General features: G+C 43.3%; 1 protein-coding gene across 3 annotated transcripts in view; it reads right to left on the reverse strand.

The window, feature by feature from the left end:
• Positions 1-631: 631 nt before the first annotated feature.
• The window catches only part of EZH1 (enhancer of zeste 1 polycomb repressive complex 2 subunit), a 394,387-nt gene continuing 378,119 nt past the window's right edge, over positions 632-16,899 (reverse strand). For all 3 annotated transcript variants that reach the window (XM_040329824.1, XM_040329823.1, XM_040329825.1), the window contains 2 exons: positions 4,319-4,403; positions 632-1,066 (listed from right to left, as the gene is read on the reverse strand). In XM_040329824.1, coding sequence (XP_040185758.1) covers positions 1,006-1,066; positions 4,319-4,403 — 146 coding nt within the window. In that variant the 3' untranslated portion in view covers positions 632-1,005. The remainder of the gene's footprint in view (positions 1,067-4,318; positions 4,404-16,899) is intronic.

The following is a 16,899-nucleotide window of genomic DNA, read 5'->3' on the forward strand; positions in this document are numbered from 1 at the left end:
ACATCTGGCTCTGGGATTTACTGTTACTGTACAGTACAAAGCCTGTGTCCCTCTAACAATTATAATGTCAGCCTTCTCCCTGTCGTCTTAACAGTGCCACAGCCACACCCCTCAACCCTATACTCTGTACGCAGCACATCCTTTAACCCTGCACCAAGTAAACAGTGCACCTCTTACCCCTGCACTCAGTACGTAGCACACCCATCAACCCTACACTTGGTACACAGCACACTCCTCAACACTGCACTCTGTACATAGCACACTCTTTAACCCTGCAGTTTGTACACAACGTGCCCTTCACCCTTAAGCCCCTCTCTCATTTTGCATGGCGCGCTTAGCGCCACAGCTCACTCCTTAAAGTGTCCCTCATTCCTCCCAAGTTTAAAAGTTGGGAGGTATGATTTCTGATGACAAATGTCATCAAATGTTCATATATATTATCCTGAGAACTGATATATATGGATTGGATATCCACAGATTAGGATTTTCTACTCCTGACTGGGAAACCATTAAGGGGAAAGATTCAGATCAAATTGGGCTGCATTTGACTAACCATTCCTCTGATTCCTTGGTTCTGAAATCACAGTGGAAATATTAAACTGCTGTTACTGAAAATATGTCTCATATACGATTCAGTTTAGAAAATCTCTTTAAAAGGGTCATAAGTTTCATGTCAGTATCTAGGTTGGGAACAATTACAAACAGCACATAAGTTTACCACCACTGCACATAACACCTTGAAAGAAGAACTGGTGACAATTAGACCTTTTATGGCTTGAAATCACATGTGTTTGAAAACAAAGTGCCCAAATCTGGAGCACAGAATTTCCAGACTTCAAGTTACCAACGGAATGACTACAGAGGGTCATGCAAAGTCCAGTTTGACTGTAGCTTTGTCTCACAAATACATTCACAATGAAGTGTCAGAACAAACACAGAGATTATGAGTGCCAGAGAAAAAGGTTAAAATGGTTACACAATGCAAAAAAAAGTGTTGGAAGGATATTAGACAACGTCCGTTTCTCGTTCTATACCCACATACTTCAGAGCATCTGCCTGGCTGTATCTGAAAAATAAAGAAGGCAAAATTGATGTTAGGGTCAACAAACTTGCAAGATACCCAACCTATTTTATGAGAAGAATGGAAACTCTGGAGACTCCATACCATCAATGCCAGGGAAGTCTACACTCCATACTCTACTGCACTAATGAGGAACCTACACGGAGCGCAGAGCTCCAGTAGTTTTTGTGTTTATTAAAAGTTAGCAGCTACAAAAAGTGTAGCTGCTGGCTTTTACTAAACACACACTCACCTGTCCCAGGATCCAGTGATGTGGATGCCAGAATCATCACTTCTCTCCCTCTCCCCTCCCCAGCATTTCAACTGTAGGGACTTGGCTGTGACAGCTTGCGGCTTCACAGCTGAGTGCGTACTGCTCATGTGCAAGTTGTACTGCGCCTTCCCAATGGTCAGGCAGTCTTTTTGGACTTGCGACATGTCCCAGAAGACTGCACAGAGGGAAGAGGACAGGATAACTTCTGCTCAGATCACCTAGGCAAAGAACAGGTACTGTCAAAACTAGGTACCCACTCCCCCCCCCCCAAAAAAAAAAAAAATAATCACATGCCAAATGTGATAGGGGAGGCAGGAGTGAAACTTCCCCTTTTGGACGGAGCTCCGCTTTAATAATGGAGTTACACAGCAAAATCAAGAATTACATCTTGGCCCAGGGAGAAAGGAGGATAGCTACATTCAAATGACTGTACATGGAGGAATGATGTTGTGTTGACTTGGTGTTTGTTGTACGAAGTAAGTCAAGGTACCATGTGACACGCACCTGTTTATGCCATTGAATTTGGTCATTAACCAGTTAAGTGCTTTGGGTGTATGATGAAGGCCCCAAAAACGTTCTGTACTTTGGAGATACACCCTGTTCCTCACGTCTCTCTCTCTGTGCTGCTCTCAACTGTTATTTATGGCAAATCACAGCTGTCATTTTGACAGTTGGAACTGTAATGGCAAAATAGGTTGTATGCAGAGCACACAGCCATTTTGCCTGTGCTAATAAGCACAGATTTCGTCTTAATGTAATAATGCATCTTAAAGCGGAGGTTCACCCAAAAATCCACTTTTTGACATTAGCTGTAGCATACTGCCAACATCTGTAGTATGCTGTTTTTTTTGTTTCTTTTAACTTATCGTTATATGAGCCCTTGTTTTCCGGCTCCGAGCGGGGAATCCTGTGGGGAATGGGCATTTCTAAGCGAAGAGGAGTTGATTGACGGCTGCTAAGGCACGTCTTGGCCTCTGTTTAATCTTCAACTGCCATGATGCTGCACATGTGATCAGTTATGACACCAGCCATTGGATGGTTTGACAGTTTGGTTGAGAGCACAACCAATGTAACAGTTAGCATTCCTGGCATGCCAGGAATGTAACTGCTTTTTCAAACTGTTAAATTGATGGGTTTACTTCCACTTTAAGCTAAAATTCACTCACCTCTCATTCGATTCCCATTCATTCAATGACCAATCACCACCAGACTGTTCTCATCATTTCGGCATCCCAGCAATCACTGGTTGCCGACGCCCTCACAGGCTCCCTTTATTATCACAAACAGGAAGTCATGGCTGCAGCAGCCAATCACCTCCTTCATGGAATGGGACATCACAGGATGTCCCCTCCACACAGGAAATGTCCATATAAGGAGTTGACAACACAAGAAATACAGCTAAAGGATACAATACAATACAACACAATAATAATACAATAACCAATGAACACAGTTCCTGATGAGGGGGGCTTATCTGCAGGTGTATGCTCATGTCATCACATCTATCTTGATCAGACACAGAGGCGACAAGAGCACACACCTGCTAAACCGATAATGCGATTGCAGAGCGGACACATCCCCCCAGGCGAATGTCTGTGCATTACACATGGGCCCTTTCGCCCGCCGACATCCCCACTCCGCAAATGCCCTTCTCCAAATCAGGAAGTTTATCTTAACAAGCGTCAGTCTGCCCCAGTCAGCTCTTTAGAGCGGGTTGCGGGAGAACTAACACTGGGTGACACTATGACAATACATTTTAAATACATCTTGAAATTTTCACGACAGAACTTGCCCTGCATTACAACAGTGGTTGCAGTTGCTGACTGTTCCAAACAGTGTTCAGAAGCTTCATTAACATAAGGGGTGACCTTTGGTATGCATATGATACCAGTTAAAGTAAACTTACAATTAAAAGAAAAATAATTTATGTAGCATGTGTTTAACCTCCTTAGTTAACCCTAACCAACCTATTTAACTTTTTCCTCCCCTTTTCCCCTCCGCTTTTTTCTGCTGGTTTTTATTTCCTTTTTTCTTCCTATATAGTTCTTTGTGGGGCATTAAAAAGCATTCTTTCTGACCTTGCAGTAAAGCAGTGCTCTGAAATTATTAGGTTGCTGTGATCCACTGTACAGCGCACCAGTGCATTGCAGTGTGCTACAATGCAAATGTGTAGCCTTAGTGCACTGTGGTGCCATTCAAATGTAATAGCACTGCAAAGTGTTAACGCATGTCTATAAGTAGTTTTTATAGTTGTGAAAGTTATAGTGGCTAATTTTCCCCAATTCCCTATGTAAAAATCATCATGTAATGTTTTTCATGAAATCTTCCATGTTTAGGAAAGTAAAAATATGCTATAGACTGTTACAGGTTAAACAATATATCACAAGAAGAAAAAAATCTATAATGTCAATGCCAATTTGTTCTTGTCTACACTATACATTAGATGAGCCTGTTCTATTTTTACATTATTACATTTATTTTTATTTCGAGAATTTTTCAACCTCCCCTATTTACTACAGAGTGCAAAATGATTAATAACCATTATACCATTCAGAACACATGAACACATTTTTTTGGGTTACTGTTTTTTAAAAGTATGAACCAATCTTTCCAATGCACTCTGTAGCAATACTTTTATTAAACCCTTTTTTTTGGCGAGTTAACGTGCCTTAAGTCGCACGTTACAGTAGGGCATCCCACTGAAATTAGCTTTGCCCTTTAAATTATCTGCTGATCACCCCTATCTGTCTGTGAATGTCTCATTAGCCCCAACATGCTCCCTCCTCCCTTAAGAAACTTGACTGACAATGACTGCAATCTATTGCACCACTCCACTTTCCTCAGTGTATCCTGCACAAAAAGGAAGGTATTGCCTTTAGGAAAATTGTTAAAATGGGGTTTTAAATATGTATCTTTTTCGGATATGTTTATGAGAGTAGCCAAAATGAGGAGACAAAAACATGCCACCTTTAGTTAGCTCTCACCTGTAATCAAAGAACAATTCTTCCCCAGCCTGAATTGCTCGATTGGCAAATATACCAATCCGATGATCTCCATTTACCATGACCACTGAAATAAAAAAGCAGATTGTATTTAGTATAAGATAAAATGTTTACATATGCACTCAAGTGGGCAAATAAGAGGTAATACATGCCCTCAGATAAAACTGCCTTTCAACCTATGATAACTTGCACACATTTACTGGATATTTACATATAACTTTTTGGGTATTGCGAAGCCCCATAAAATGATACTGGTCTAACAAAAAGTCACAACTGTTGTCTAAATGTATAGGGAGTCGTGCGGGAAGGTAACCAATGCTCCATAATTGTACTGAAAGTGGTTGTAAACTCTGTAACACCACTTGTACCTACAGGCAAGCCTATAATAAGGCTTACCTGTAGGTACTGTGAATATCTCCTAAACTTGCACAGTTCAGGAGATATTCAGAGTGCATGCAGCCGATGACATCATTGGCTGCAAAAATGGTACAAAAGGAGGGAAACCAGGCATTTTTTTCTTTCTTTTATGAATGTTTTAAGGAATTTTTTAAGGGTGGTGATAAACGCTACACATTTTGTGAAAACAATATCAAACAATGAAAACAATGTCAGCTTTAGAAGTTTCCTCCCACACTCCAAAGACATGCTGGTAGGTTAATTGGCTCCTGTCTAAATTGGCTCTAGTGTATGTATGAATGTGAGTTAGGGACCTTAGATTGTAAGCTCCTTGAGGGCAGGGACGGATGTAAATGTACAATTTATATGTGTAAATTGACGGTAATAATAAAAAAGCTGTTGCTAAATCAAGTGCAAAAATGTGCAACACTTAACCTGTTTGATATAATGTTTGTCTCTGCTACATAATTTCTCTTCCAAGAACAACAGTTCTACTTGTTAAAGCCAAATCACCCCAGCTTAACCTGCTGCTCGTTCCATGGTAATGCAAAACCGCACGAGTCAGAGCAGTTCAGTAAGTCTTTAAAGGGGAGTTCCAACAACAATTAGCATTTTTTAAATGTGTGTCCTTTCATCATGCGTTTTTATAATATAAATCCGGTCACTTACTATTTTACAATCCGCCGCCGATCCGCATAGTTATTCAAAAAAGATAGTTCATAAAACTATGTCTACACCGTTGTCATTTTGCTTGTGGGCATTGTGAAGCCTACAAGCACTTACTTCCTGGAAGTCTTGGATGGGGAGTGATAATTAGACAGCGCACTGCATCCTGGGAAATGATGACACACATTTCCCAGGAGCACTAGAGGGAGATGATGTCAGAATCCTAGGTGATTTCAAAGGCAGATTTCGTGGGACCGCATAGCAACAGGCATTTCCAGAATTTTTTCTTGTTTTACTTGTTTAGGTCTAATGAGCACAATAATGAAAAAAAACATGTTGGGATGGAAATTCCACTTTAAAGCCAGAGTTTAGTTTTTTGTTTGTTTTGAAACATAAAGTACATGTTATGGCATGTATCCATTTACCTGCAGTCTGCTGCTACTTCTTGTAAAATCGTCTACTCAGTGCCTCCTTCATAGCTGCCTAATATTGCCCTGGGCTGTGAGAGGTAACACCAGCTGCGTGTTACACCCACTTGCCTACTCTCCTCCTATTCCCATTGCAAAGATGACAAGTTTGCATATTCAGTTAAGTCACTTGTGTTATTAACCCAAGTGATTTTCCCATATACAGTATTTATATAGAGATTTTTTTTTGTACTTCCTGTAAAATTCTTCTCCTTTGAGGGATGCAAGAAATTAGATATAGTGTAAACTGCTATAGGAGGGCTGGACACTGGGAAATTTTCCCAATTTCCCTTCTTCTCTCCCCCTTTTTTCCCTTCTTTTCCCATCCCCCTTCCCCTTTCTTACCCTCCCTCCCTCCATTCCACCTAATCCTTCTCCCATTCCCCTCCCCCCCTTTTTCCCTCCCCCTCTCCTCCCCAGGCTTCCCTGCCCCTCCTGGACTGATACACCAACCGCACAGTTTGAAGGTAAAATATGAACATACTCCATGTTCTAAACCCCACCGAGGCACATTTAAAGTCCCACCCCACTTTGTACTTTTAGATTTTTCTTGGTAATGCTAGCTACAAACTGAGGAATACCGAGTTAAGGAGGGGTTATATTGGGCTGGCCTACATTTTTCTTTTTTTTTTTTGGCCAGTGTCCAGCCCTCCTATAGCAGTTTACACTGTATCAAATTTCTTGCATCCCTCAATGGAGAAGAATTTTACAGGAAGTACAAAAAAATATCTCTATATAAATACTGTATATGGGAAAATCACTTGGGTTAATAACACAAGTGGCTTAAAGGATCACTAAAGGAAAACATTGTTTTTGCTGAAATGACTGTTTACAGGGTATAGAGACATAATAGTTAACTGATTCCTTTTAAAAATGATTAAAAATAAATAAAAATGAATCATATAATGTGCCTCTTAGATGCAAAAACGAAACTGAAACTAGTTTAGTCTTTGCATGTTATTTTATGCCTCTGTGCTGGACAGTGCCATAGAGAGTCATGGCTAGGAAAAAGAAAACTAAACTCTCCCATGACTTTTTTCATAAGGAGCCAGACAACCAGGAAGTGTCCAGAACAGAGGATTACAGCAACATCAGAGCAAAAACGAGCAATGAGGACATGAAACCAGGACTGCAGTAAGGTAAAGGAAGCTATTTAGCTAAAAAAATGTTTTCCTTTAGTGACCCTTTAACTCAATATGCAAACTTGTCATCTTTGCAATGGAAATAGGAGGAGAGTAGGCAAGTGGGTGTAACTCTTCACATTAGCAGCAGCTAGTGTTATCTCTCACAGCCCAGGGCAATATTAGGCAGCTATGAAGGAGGCACTGAGCAGAAGATTTTACAAGAAGTAGCAGCAGCCTAGGTAAAGGGATACAATGCTATAACATGTAATTCATGTTAAAAAAATTATTTAATAAAAAATAGGCTTTTCTACGTACATTCGTTTTCCATCTAAAGAATCTTGGTATTATGAAACACAGCTGGGTAGTGTACAAAACTCTCTGTAGTTGTGCATGTTTTGTTAAAATCATGAGTTAATGGGTCCATAAGGGGGCAATTACAAATGCCCTGCATTTATTGTATTCTTTTCATGGAATGATAATGACCTGTCCCTGAATGCTATATGTAAAACAACATTTTTTTTATACTTGTTACCACTGTTGATATTGTATTTTCAAAATTCTGATTCTAATTTTATCTTATGTGCTGTTTTTCTTGTGTGTGATTTTTAAGGCCCTGATGAAGCGAGGCTACCCGCAAAACGCGTAGGCCATACTTATAATACATCTGACCAGGATCTACACACCCTGGACCAAAGTAACAGTAAAATAGTATTTTGTATCAAACTGTGACATATTGTTTTAAAGAATCCCATCCAAGGATGGTAAATACAATATTTTCTATGTTGTTTTAAAATTTAATTTCTTTTTTCTAAACCCCACCAAGGCACATTTAAAGTCCCTTGATAAAAGCAGAAAAATAAAACAGCCCGTACAGAGCTTGTAAATAGTCCTGCAGCAGCGCTGCAAACCCCTGGTTTGATAAGAGTAAAAGCTGTGTGGGATGACCCGATCAGATGTAACTCAAGTATGTGCTCCAATCACCAAAAGGCATTCACCACGTGGGGGGATATAGGGTCCCCTTCGGGGGAAACACTCACCAGACGGTTTCTTTAAAATAGCATTTCAATATATATCGCCTCACATGTCGCCTTCAGATGTTAGAAACTGCATACCCCTCTCCTTTCCTGATCACCGTTTGTATATTCACTTTCCGGGTATAGTATCCACAGGTGTATAAGGGAATGAAAAAACCATATAGTGCAATATCGTTCTGAATACTTTAATGTCACCCCAAAACAGATATACACCAGTCCCCTCATAAAACATGCGTACCAGAAAATAAAATTAGTCAGGCACATATATAAAATATGGATGTTTCTTTGCAATTCTCACTGTTTCAGTTTGGACCCCTGAAGACCGCTCTGGAGACTTTCCTGTAGCTGTGACTTCCTGGTTCCTCACTCAGTGGAGCGCAAACGTCACTTCCGGTCGGATGCTGGATAGCAGCGCTCTGACGTTTCGTCCGTTCGGACTTTTTCCAAGAGCGTGCTAATCCCCTGCATCCGCCGGAGTTATATTGTGTAGCGCTGCCCGCCCACCTATGACGATACTACAGATGGGGATGACGCTCCATCTGTGTATCATTCGTTCCTCCCTCCGAGCGCCGTACTAGGCCACGCCCCCCGGAGGGGAGGAGATCGCTGGGGCATTGTTTAGTTTTGTACTCCGCTCTCACTGACACTCACTGTTGCCACCATAGAGCAGCCAGACGAGTGTAAGTCAGCGCACGGCCATACAATATATGTAAAACAACATTTTTTTTATACTTGTTACCACTGTTGATATTGTATTTTCAAAATTCTGATTCTAATTTTATCTTATGTGCTGTTTTTCTTGTGTGTGATTTTTAAGGCCCTGATGAAGCGAGGCTACCCGCAAAACGCGTAGGCCATACTTATAATACATCTGACCAGGATCTACACACCCTGGACCAAAGTAACAGTAAAATAGTATTTTGTATCAAACTGTGACATATTGTTTTAACGAATCCCATCCAAGGATGGTAAATACAATATTTTCTATGTTGTTTTAAAATTTAATTTCTTTTTTCTAAACCCCACCAAGGCACATTTGAAGTCCCACCCCACTTTGTACTTTTTGAATTCTACAGGGACGGTGCCTCTGTGGAGTTATAATCTTCTCATGCATACCCCTACATACAATATAGCATTACCAAGAGCATGACCATAAACACAGTGGAGTAGAATCTGTGTTCTTCAATGTACTCCAAGAAAAGGATTTTATGGGGAGTACAAAATCCTATTTTACTCCACATCCACTGAGAAACACAGGAATTCAAATATAGTTGTGGGGTCCAAAAGCAGTCCAGGTGCGGAGTGAGCAACACAACAATGAGAAATATGGGGACTGCCTGCAGCCCAAAAGCCGACTTAGGACCAGTGCCCAAATCTGTAACTGGATGAGACTGAGTCCCCTACCAGATAGGGGAACCATCCACATGGTCAGAGGGAGGGCAAAGAGTTTCAACCTAAAGCTCAAGACCTAGATAGAAAAAGTCACTACCACAGGGAAATGGCTTCACATGGAACTAAACACTGAACTTGATCCAGTGAGAAGATCAACCAAAATCCACCATAAACAGGTGAAACCAGAACAAATTCCTGTGTAGACCATGAAGACTGACATGCTGATGTGGTCAAAAAGCTCTGAGGACTAGCCTCTAGAAGGAACAAATCCTGAGAAAAAACCTAGAACAAAACAGATCCAGGCGAAAAGAAAAATTGTGAAGCCCTAACACTCCTGAAATAAAAAACTAAATAGGCTGTTCAGCCAGGCAATATCACTAAATGAGATTAGCAGTGAAAATCCTGAACTAGCAAACACACAGCCTGTAAAAGGGTGTGGAGAGACTCCTGTGTCCACCACAGAACTCAGAGGTCCAATTTCACAAAGTCAAAGTGACTGAGTGGTATGGGGTATGAGAAGCACCCTCACAAGGGTAGGCAGAAAATGGAAGCAAGACCTTTGCCCCAGAATGGTGAGATAGGAACAACCAGATAGCTCCCTAGTGGACAGGTTCTGTAAAGTCATAAAGAGATACCTGCAGTTGAAGACTAAAGTGTTCTACCTGCTGACAATCCAGGGAACCACAAGTAGAGGTAGTAGGGACCTCCACTTGCTTTGTAGGACCTGAGGTGCACCTAAGTACACATCTTCTCTATTTCCGGTGGCTACTAGTTGTGAGGATCTGATTCCCAAGGGAATGACCTCAAGGGAATTATTGTAAGGAAGACTGAGACATGTGGTATCATCCAGCTCAGGGACCAGACTACCTCTCCTGCTGCAGGAAGGACTCCCACTTTTTTTGGTGTTGAAGGTTCAGCAGCAACTAGATGGTCTCCAACAGAGTCTAAACCAGGAAACCTACTGAAGGTGGGTTCCCATAATGGTGAAGGACCCACCTTTGTAAAGGCAAAGAGTAGCCCAAAAAAACAGGTTTGCCAATGAGGGACTACCTGATCCAAAGAGACAAAAAAATTGCTCAGAAACTACACCCGCAACAGAAGAGGAGGGGGGTGAAATTAAAAAACAATGGGAGAGAGGATACTCTGGGAGGAGGCTTCTTAGTGCCCAACACTCCCACAAAATAGCAGAAAGGTATAGCCCTTGATCGGATTCTTGAGGGGCTTGAGATAAATAGGTTGTCCATGGTGGCATGGAACATGGCTGTTTAACCTGACTCACAAGTGATAGTTTCCAGTGCTGAAACCTGACCAGAATATTCAGCAAGTCTAATTCCCAATCACTAGGAGCACGAGCCAAAGCTGCCCCCTTTCACCCTTGCTTTTCGCCTTGGCTATTGAACCTCTGTCTGGTACAGAAAATGTTGTATTTTTCCCAATATCAAAAGTGTGAAATTGGCTAGTTTAAACCATAAATTATTGCTGTTTGAGGACAGGATGCTCCTATTTGTCATGGCACCTCTCGTGTCCAGCTCTAACTTGTTCCATGTTCGCCACTACTTCACATTATTAGCTGTAGGGATGAGCTTCGAGTTCGAGTTAAACATGACTCTTGCTGTTTTTCCAAAAGTTCTTTGGTGTGGGACTTTTTTGATACGTGTGCAGCAGATCGCACCGTTGCTATTTGCAACATATGTCTGAAGCTTATCAAGCGTGGCCAAAACACCAGCCGCTTGGGCACCACATGCTTGACCAAACATATGTCGAAGTTCCATGCAGTCCATTGGTAAGCGTACTTAAAAGACCCACACCAAGGAAAAAGGCGGGCCTCTCCTTGCTCCTCATCAGCTCGGATCTCCAACCCCACTATACCTTCAGTCCTCTCAGAAACCTGCACTGAGAGGAATGAAGGTGTAGAATTGGGTGTGCCACTGCCAAGTACTTGCGGGCAATCTGCCATCAGTACACCAACGTCTGATTGTAGCATGCAAATATCCCTGCCCCAGTTGCTACACCGGCAAAATAAATTTACTCCCAGCCATCCACATGCCCAGCGGTTGAATGCTAGCTTGGCTAAATTGCTAGCACTTCAACTGCTGTCTTTTCAGTTGGTAGACTCTGGCCCCTTCCGTGAATTTGTGTAATGTGCGGTACCTCAGTGGCAGGTTCCCAAACACCACTTTTTTCTACGGAAGGCAATTTCGGCTGTCTACTGGCATGTGGAAGGCAATGTCTTGGCCTCGCTGGACAGAGTGGATTACTGCTGCCTCATGGTCCAGGGACGTTATCCATCTTTCACAGCGCACTGGGTGACTCTGCTGGCAGCTGGGAAGGATGCAGGACAGGGTGCAGTAGTGTTGGAGGTTGTTCCGCCACCACGCCTCCAAAATGCTATTAGTGGCAATTCTGCCACACCTCTCTCCTCCACCCCCTCCTCTTCTTCTTCCTCTATGGCCTCTTCCTCTGCTGATTTGTCCTTGGAACCAGCGGTGCTCCGTAGGCGTTCAAGGGACTATGCAAGCAGGCAGGCAAAGAGATGCTTGGGGGACAGGAGCCACACTGGGGCAGAGGTTCTGTCAGCTCTGCAGGGGCAGGTTCAGAGGTGGTTGACGCCACGCCAGCTTCAGCCAGGAATGATGGTTTGCGACAATGGCACCAACCTCCTCTCCACCCTCCGACAGGGACACCTGACCCATGTGCCCCGTTTGGCTCAGGCCCTTAGCTTCGTGGTGCAGCGGTTCTTGGGCAGGTACCTGGGATTACAGGATCTTCTAAGGGAAGGCCAGGAAAGTCTTGTGCATTTCCGCCGGGTCATATAAATGCCAGTGCTCGGCTGGCTGACCTCCAAAAGAAATTTAACCTGCCCAAGAACCGCCTAATCTATGACATGCCCACCAGATGGACCTCAACGTTGGCCATGCTGCAGCGACTGCAGACACAGCAGAGGGCCATCAATGAGTACCTGTGCGACTACGGCACCAGGACAGGGTCAACTCTCCTTGATCCACGTTACAAGGGTAAGGTTGCGGACCTTATCCAGCCGTCGCAGAGGGAGCAGAGGATGAGACATCTTCGGGAGGCCTTGCAGAAAGGTTTGTGCAATGTGTTTCCAGAGCCTGGGGGGTTACAAATTCCTGGTCCTGGACAATGTGTTACTGAGGCTTCGGTCAGTCACAGAAGGAGCTGTGGAGAAGGTGGCCGTCTGACCAATGCGTTCAGACAATTTTTTAGTCCGCAGCCCCAAGGTATGATCGGTTCCAGCAACCATTGCCAGCATCCGATTTACATGGTGAAGGAATACCTAGTGGCAAGATCAGACTTGGACACCTTTCCCACCGAGAATCCTCTGGGTTACTGGGTCTTGAGGATGGATCACTGGCCAGAGCTTGCACAGTATGCAATTGAGCTACTGGCCTGTCCTGCATCCAGCGTTCTTTCGGGAACACACATTCAGTGCTGCTGAAGGCTTTGTAACCGATCACAGGGTGCGCCTGTCCACCGACTTGGTTGATCGGCTGACCTTCATAAAAAATAAATCAGTCTTGGATCACCAGCTACCAAGCACCTGATGCTGATGTAACCAAATAATTTGTTTATGTATCTGAGATCCCTTCAAGACTGCCTATGCTGATGCTGAGTGACTATCCTGTTATGCTGAGTGACTATCCTCTTCCTCCTCAATGTTCATGTTGATAGCTTGTAAGAACATTTTTGGTTCTGGGCACCACTACCAGTGGCCAAGGCCCAATTATTCTGCCCCTGTTTAACAGGGGCTAGTAATTAAAAATGTTGCTGCAATACTTTGCACCAGGGCTCATTCTTGCTCTACAACTAGAGTATCTGTGAGGGGTTGGGCCTAAGGCCCAATTTTTCTGCCCCTGTTCAAAAGGAGCATGTAATTAAAATTCTTGATCTAATATTTCACAGCAGGGCCCGTTCCTGCGACCACCAAGAGTAACTGTGAGGGTTTATAGTGTTGTGGCAACACCAACATCTAAGGCCCGAGTATATAGGGCAGGCCCCTACTTTCAAACATCTGACTTACAAACAAATCCTATTTACAAACAGAGGGAGACAACAGGAAGTCAGAGGAAATCTACCCCTAGGAATGAAAATTCTCTCCTGTAAGAGTTAATATGGGAAAAACGTGTCTCCTCTCCACTGATGCTTTACCACCAATCCTTGTTTCCTTAAAAACCCCAAATTTTCTAAATCCAATTGTCATTGGGACAGAAAGTGAGGTGAAATCTTCTGAACAGCAAACAGCAAAACAAATGTTATAGGGGGTGATAACCCTTCCCTATGTTTTCCAAAAAAAGTCCCTGTGTTGTTTGCACCGCCTGTATACTGCTTTTCAGAGTATATAGGTCCCACGCCTTTCCTTTTTTTTTATTTGGGTGTGGGGGTCCCCTTAACCACTTAAGACCGGACCTTTAGGCAGCTAAAGAACCTGGCCAGTTTTTGCGATTCGGCACTGCGTCGCTTTAACTGACAATCGCGCATTCGTGCGACGTGGCTCCCAAACAAAATTGCGTCCTTTTTTCCCCACAAATAGAGCTTTCTTTTGGTGGTATTTGATCATTTTATTTTTTGCGCTATAAACAAAAATAGAGTGACAATTTTGAAAAAAATTCAATATTTTTTACTTTTTGCTATAATAAATATCCCCCAAAAATATATAAAAAAATGTTTTTTTCCCTCAGTTTAGGCAGAAACGTATTCTTCTACCTATTTTTGGTAAAAAAATAATCGCAATAAGCGTTTATCGATTGGTTTGCGCAAAATTTATTGCATTTTTATAATTTTTTTTTTTTTTTTACTACTAATGGCGGCGATCAGCGTTTTTTTTTCGTGACTGCGACATTATGGTGGACACTTCGGACAATTTTGACACATTTTTGGGACCATTGTCATTTTCACAGCAAAAAATGCATTAAAAATGCATTGTTTACTGTGAAAATGAAAATTGCAGTTTGGGAGTTAACCACAAGGGGGCGCTGAATGGGTTAAGTTTGACCTCATATGTGTTTCTAGCTGTAGGGGGTGTAACTGTAGGTGTGACGTCATTGATTGGGTTTCCCTATATCAGGGAACACACAATCAATGACGGCGCCACAGTGAAGAACGGGGAAGCTGTGTTTACACACAGCTCTCCCCGTTCTTCAGCTCCGGGGACCGATCGCGGGACTCCAGCGACAATCGGGTCCGCTGGTCCCGCGGCCGTGGTCATGGACCGGGTCGCGTGCATGCGCCAGCGGCGGCGAGTGACCCCACGGGTGGGCTTAAAGGGCCACGTACAGGTACGTGGATGTGCCCAGCCGTGCCATTCTGCCGATGTATATCAGCGTGAAGGGGTCCTTAAGTGGTTAATATCCATACAAAACCCAAAGGGGCTGGTACCCATGCCGTTTTTCTCAATGATTTTCATTTATATTCCCGGGACCAGACATTAAAGCCGCAAGCAGTTTTAAATTACTTGTATTCCTTTAGAAATGTAATTTTGTGCAGGGACAGTTATAAACACAGGAAACACACATCACTATAGGCATACTATAGACACCCTCCGGGCACGATATTTAAAGGAAAATTTCACTTTTATTTTTTCACTTTAAGCATTATTAAAATCGCTGCTCCTGAAAAAACAGCAGTTTTTAAAACTTTTTTTTTTGCATTGATACATGTCCCTTGGGGCAGGACCCGGGTCCCCAAACCCTTTTTAGGACAATAACTTCCATATTAGGCTTTAAAATTTGCACTTTTGATTTCTCACGTTCAAGTCCCATAGACTTTAACGGTGTTCGAAAGTTTGCGCAAACTTTCGGTCCGTTCGCATGTTCTGGATGCAAACCGAATCGGGGGGTGTTCGGCTCATCCCTAATTAGCTGGTCTGGAGGTCAAATCAAGGTGCTTGATATCTCTCTCCTCCCAGGAACTTCTTTCGCTTCAATCTTTCTTTTCTTTTTTTGTGGCTGCCTCATAATTTGCCCTTTTTGGGTATTCTTTCCAAAACATTTAACACCTTTTACCAGGCTAACTACCCACCAATGCTCCACAAGCTAATCTCTCTTCTGACTCGGTGGTCCCAATTTACATCTCTTGGGTCAGAAGAGTGGCCACAATCAAGATGACCTTTCAACCTTAAGTTCTATACCTCTTTTGTGTCCTCCCAGTGCCTGCTTCTGTGCGGGTACTCCTGAGAGTTCTCCAGAGATGTGTATTACAATATGTTTTGCAGCTTAACTAAACCTAGTCTTGACCTTCTACATTTTCTCAGTTACTACAATGCCTCACAGTTAGCTGACCAAATATCACACTACCTGGGAAACCCCGCTCTTGGTGGGTATTGAGGAAAAGGATTGTGATCCACTCTCTATTGATAATATGTCTCATTCCTCCTATGTGCTTGACAAATCCTTTTACTCTTCATGCTTTGCACATAAGTTATTGCTTGAAATCTAGGTTTCTTTATCGTACACCACGGGACACAGAACCTCCATTCATTACATAGTGGGTTGTATGGCCACCAGAGGTGATTGGACACTGGCACAACCAATCAAAGACAGTTCCCCTCCATATAACCCCTGCCATCAGGGAAGTACCTCAGTTTTTTTCCAGTGTCTAAGGTGTTGGACACGAGTAGGATGTGCTGAAGGAAGCTCTGCCAAAAAGACCTTATGGGGTAGAGAGCTATACTGCGGGCCCATCCAAGATGCTTATATTATTACGCCAAAACTGGATGGTATCCGGGCCTTGTGGACGAGGTGTAGTCTGTAATGTCTCTCTTCGGAGGACCGGGCTCTAGGGTCCAGCACTTTCGCTCTATACGCTAAAAGCTCTGGCAGAGTCTTTTACAAGGCCCAGGGAAGAGGTCTCCTTTAAGTAGGAACCCATACCCCTGAAGGTTGGCACGCAGACCCCGCCGTGATGGGGAAGATTGGTTCTGCTTGGCAGAAAACCTGCGGCGGGGACAAGGTGAGTTAGGAAAAGGTTTTAAACTTAAGGACCTTTTTCCTATTTAGAGTGGGTGTCATTTCTCTGGCCGCCATTGGGGGGAGTAAAGAGCGGAGTTTTGACTCACCATGCTCCAAAGCAGTGTCAGTGTCAGTTTCCTCGGACAGCACACTCCTTCCGCTGCATAAGCTCTGCCATAGACGCTCCTCCTCTCAGGCAATAATCTGGAGGATCTCCCTCACATTAAGAGACCGCTATTAACCGCCTGGGAATACTAGGTGCTGAGGAATTCCCCGGGGGCACGCTTTATGACATTTGCAATGGGAGGGGGCAGGCCTGGACAGGCACGGGGACGTCTCATAACCGGCAAACAGGCAGGAAGGACGAACCTTACATGCCTGGAGCTTCCCTACAAGGCACACAGCAGCGTTTAAGGGCACGTAAGATCTCCATGTGGTTGGCTGAGCACTCCCAAAGGATAAGACATGCACTCTGGCATTAAACTGCGTGTTATTAGTTGCATACTTATTTGTAGA

This window comes from Rana temporaria, chromosome 12 (genome assembly GCF_905171775.1).
Source record: "Rana temporaria chromosome 12, aRanTem1.1, whole genome shotgun sequence".
NCBI lineage: Eukaryota > Metazoa > Chordata > Amphibia > Anura > Ranidae > Rana > Rana temporaria.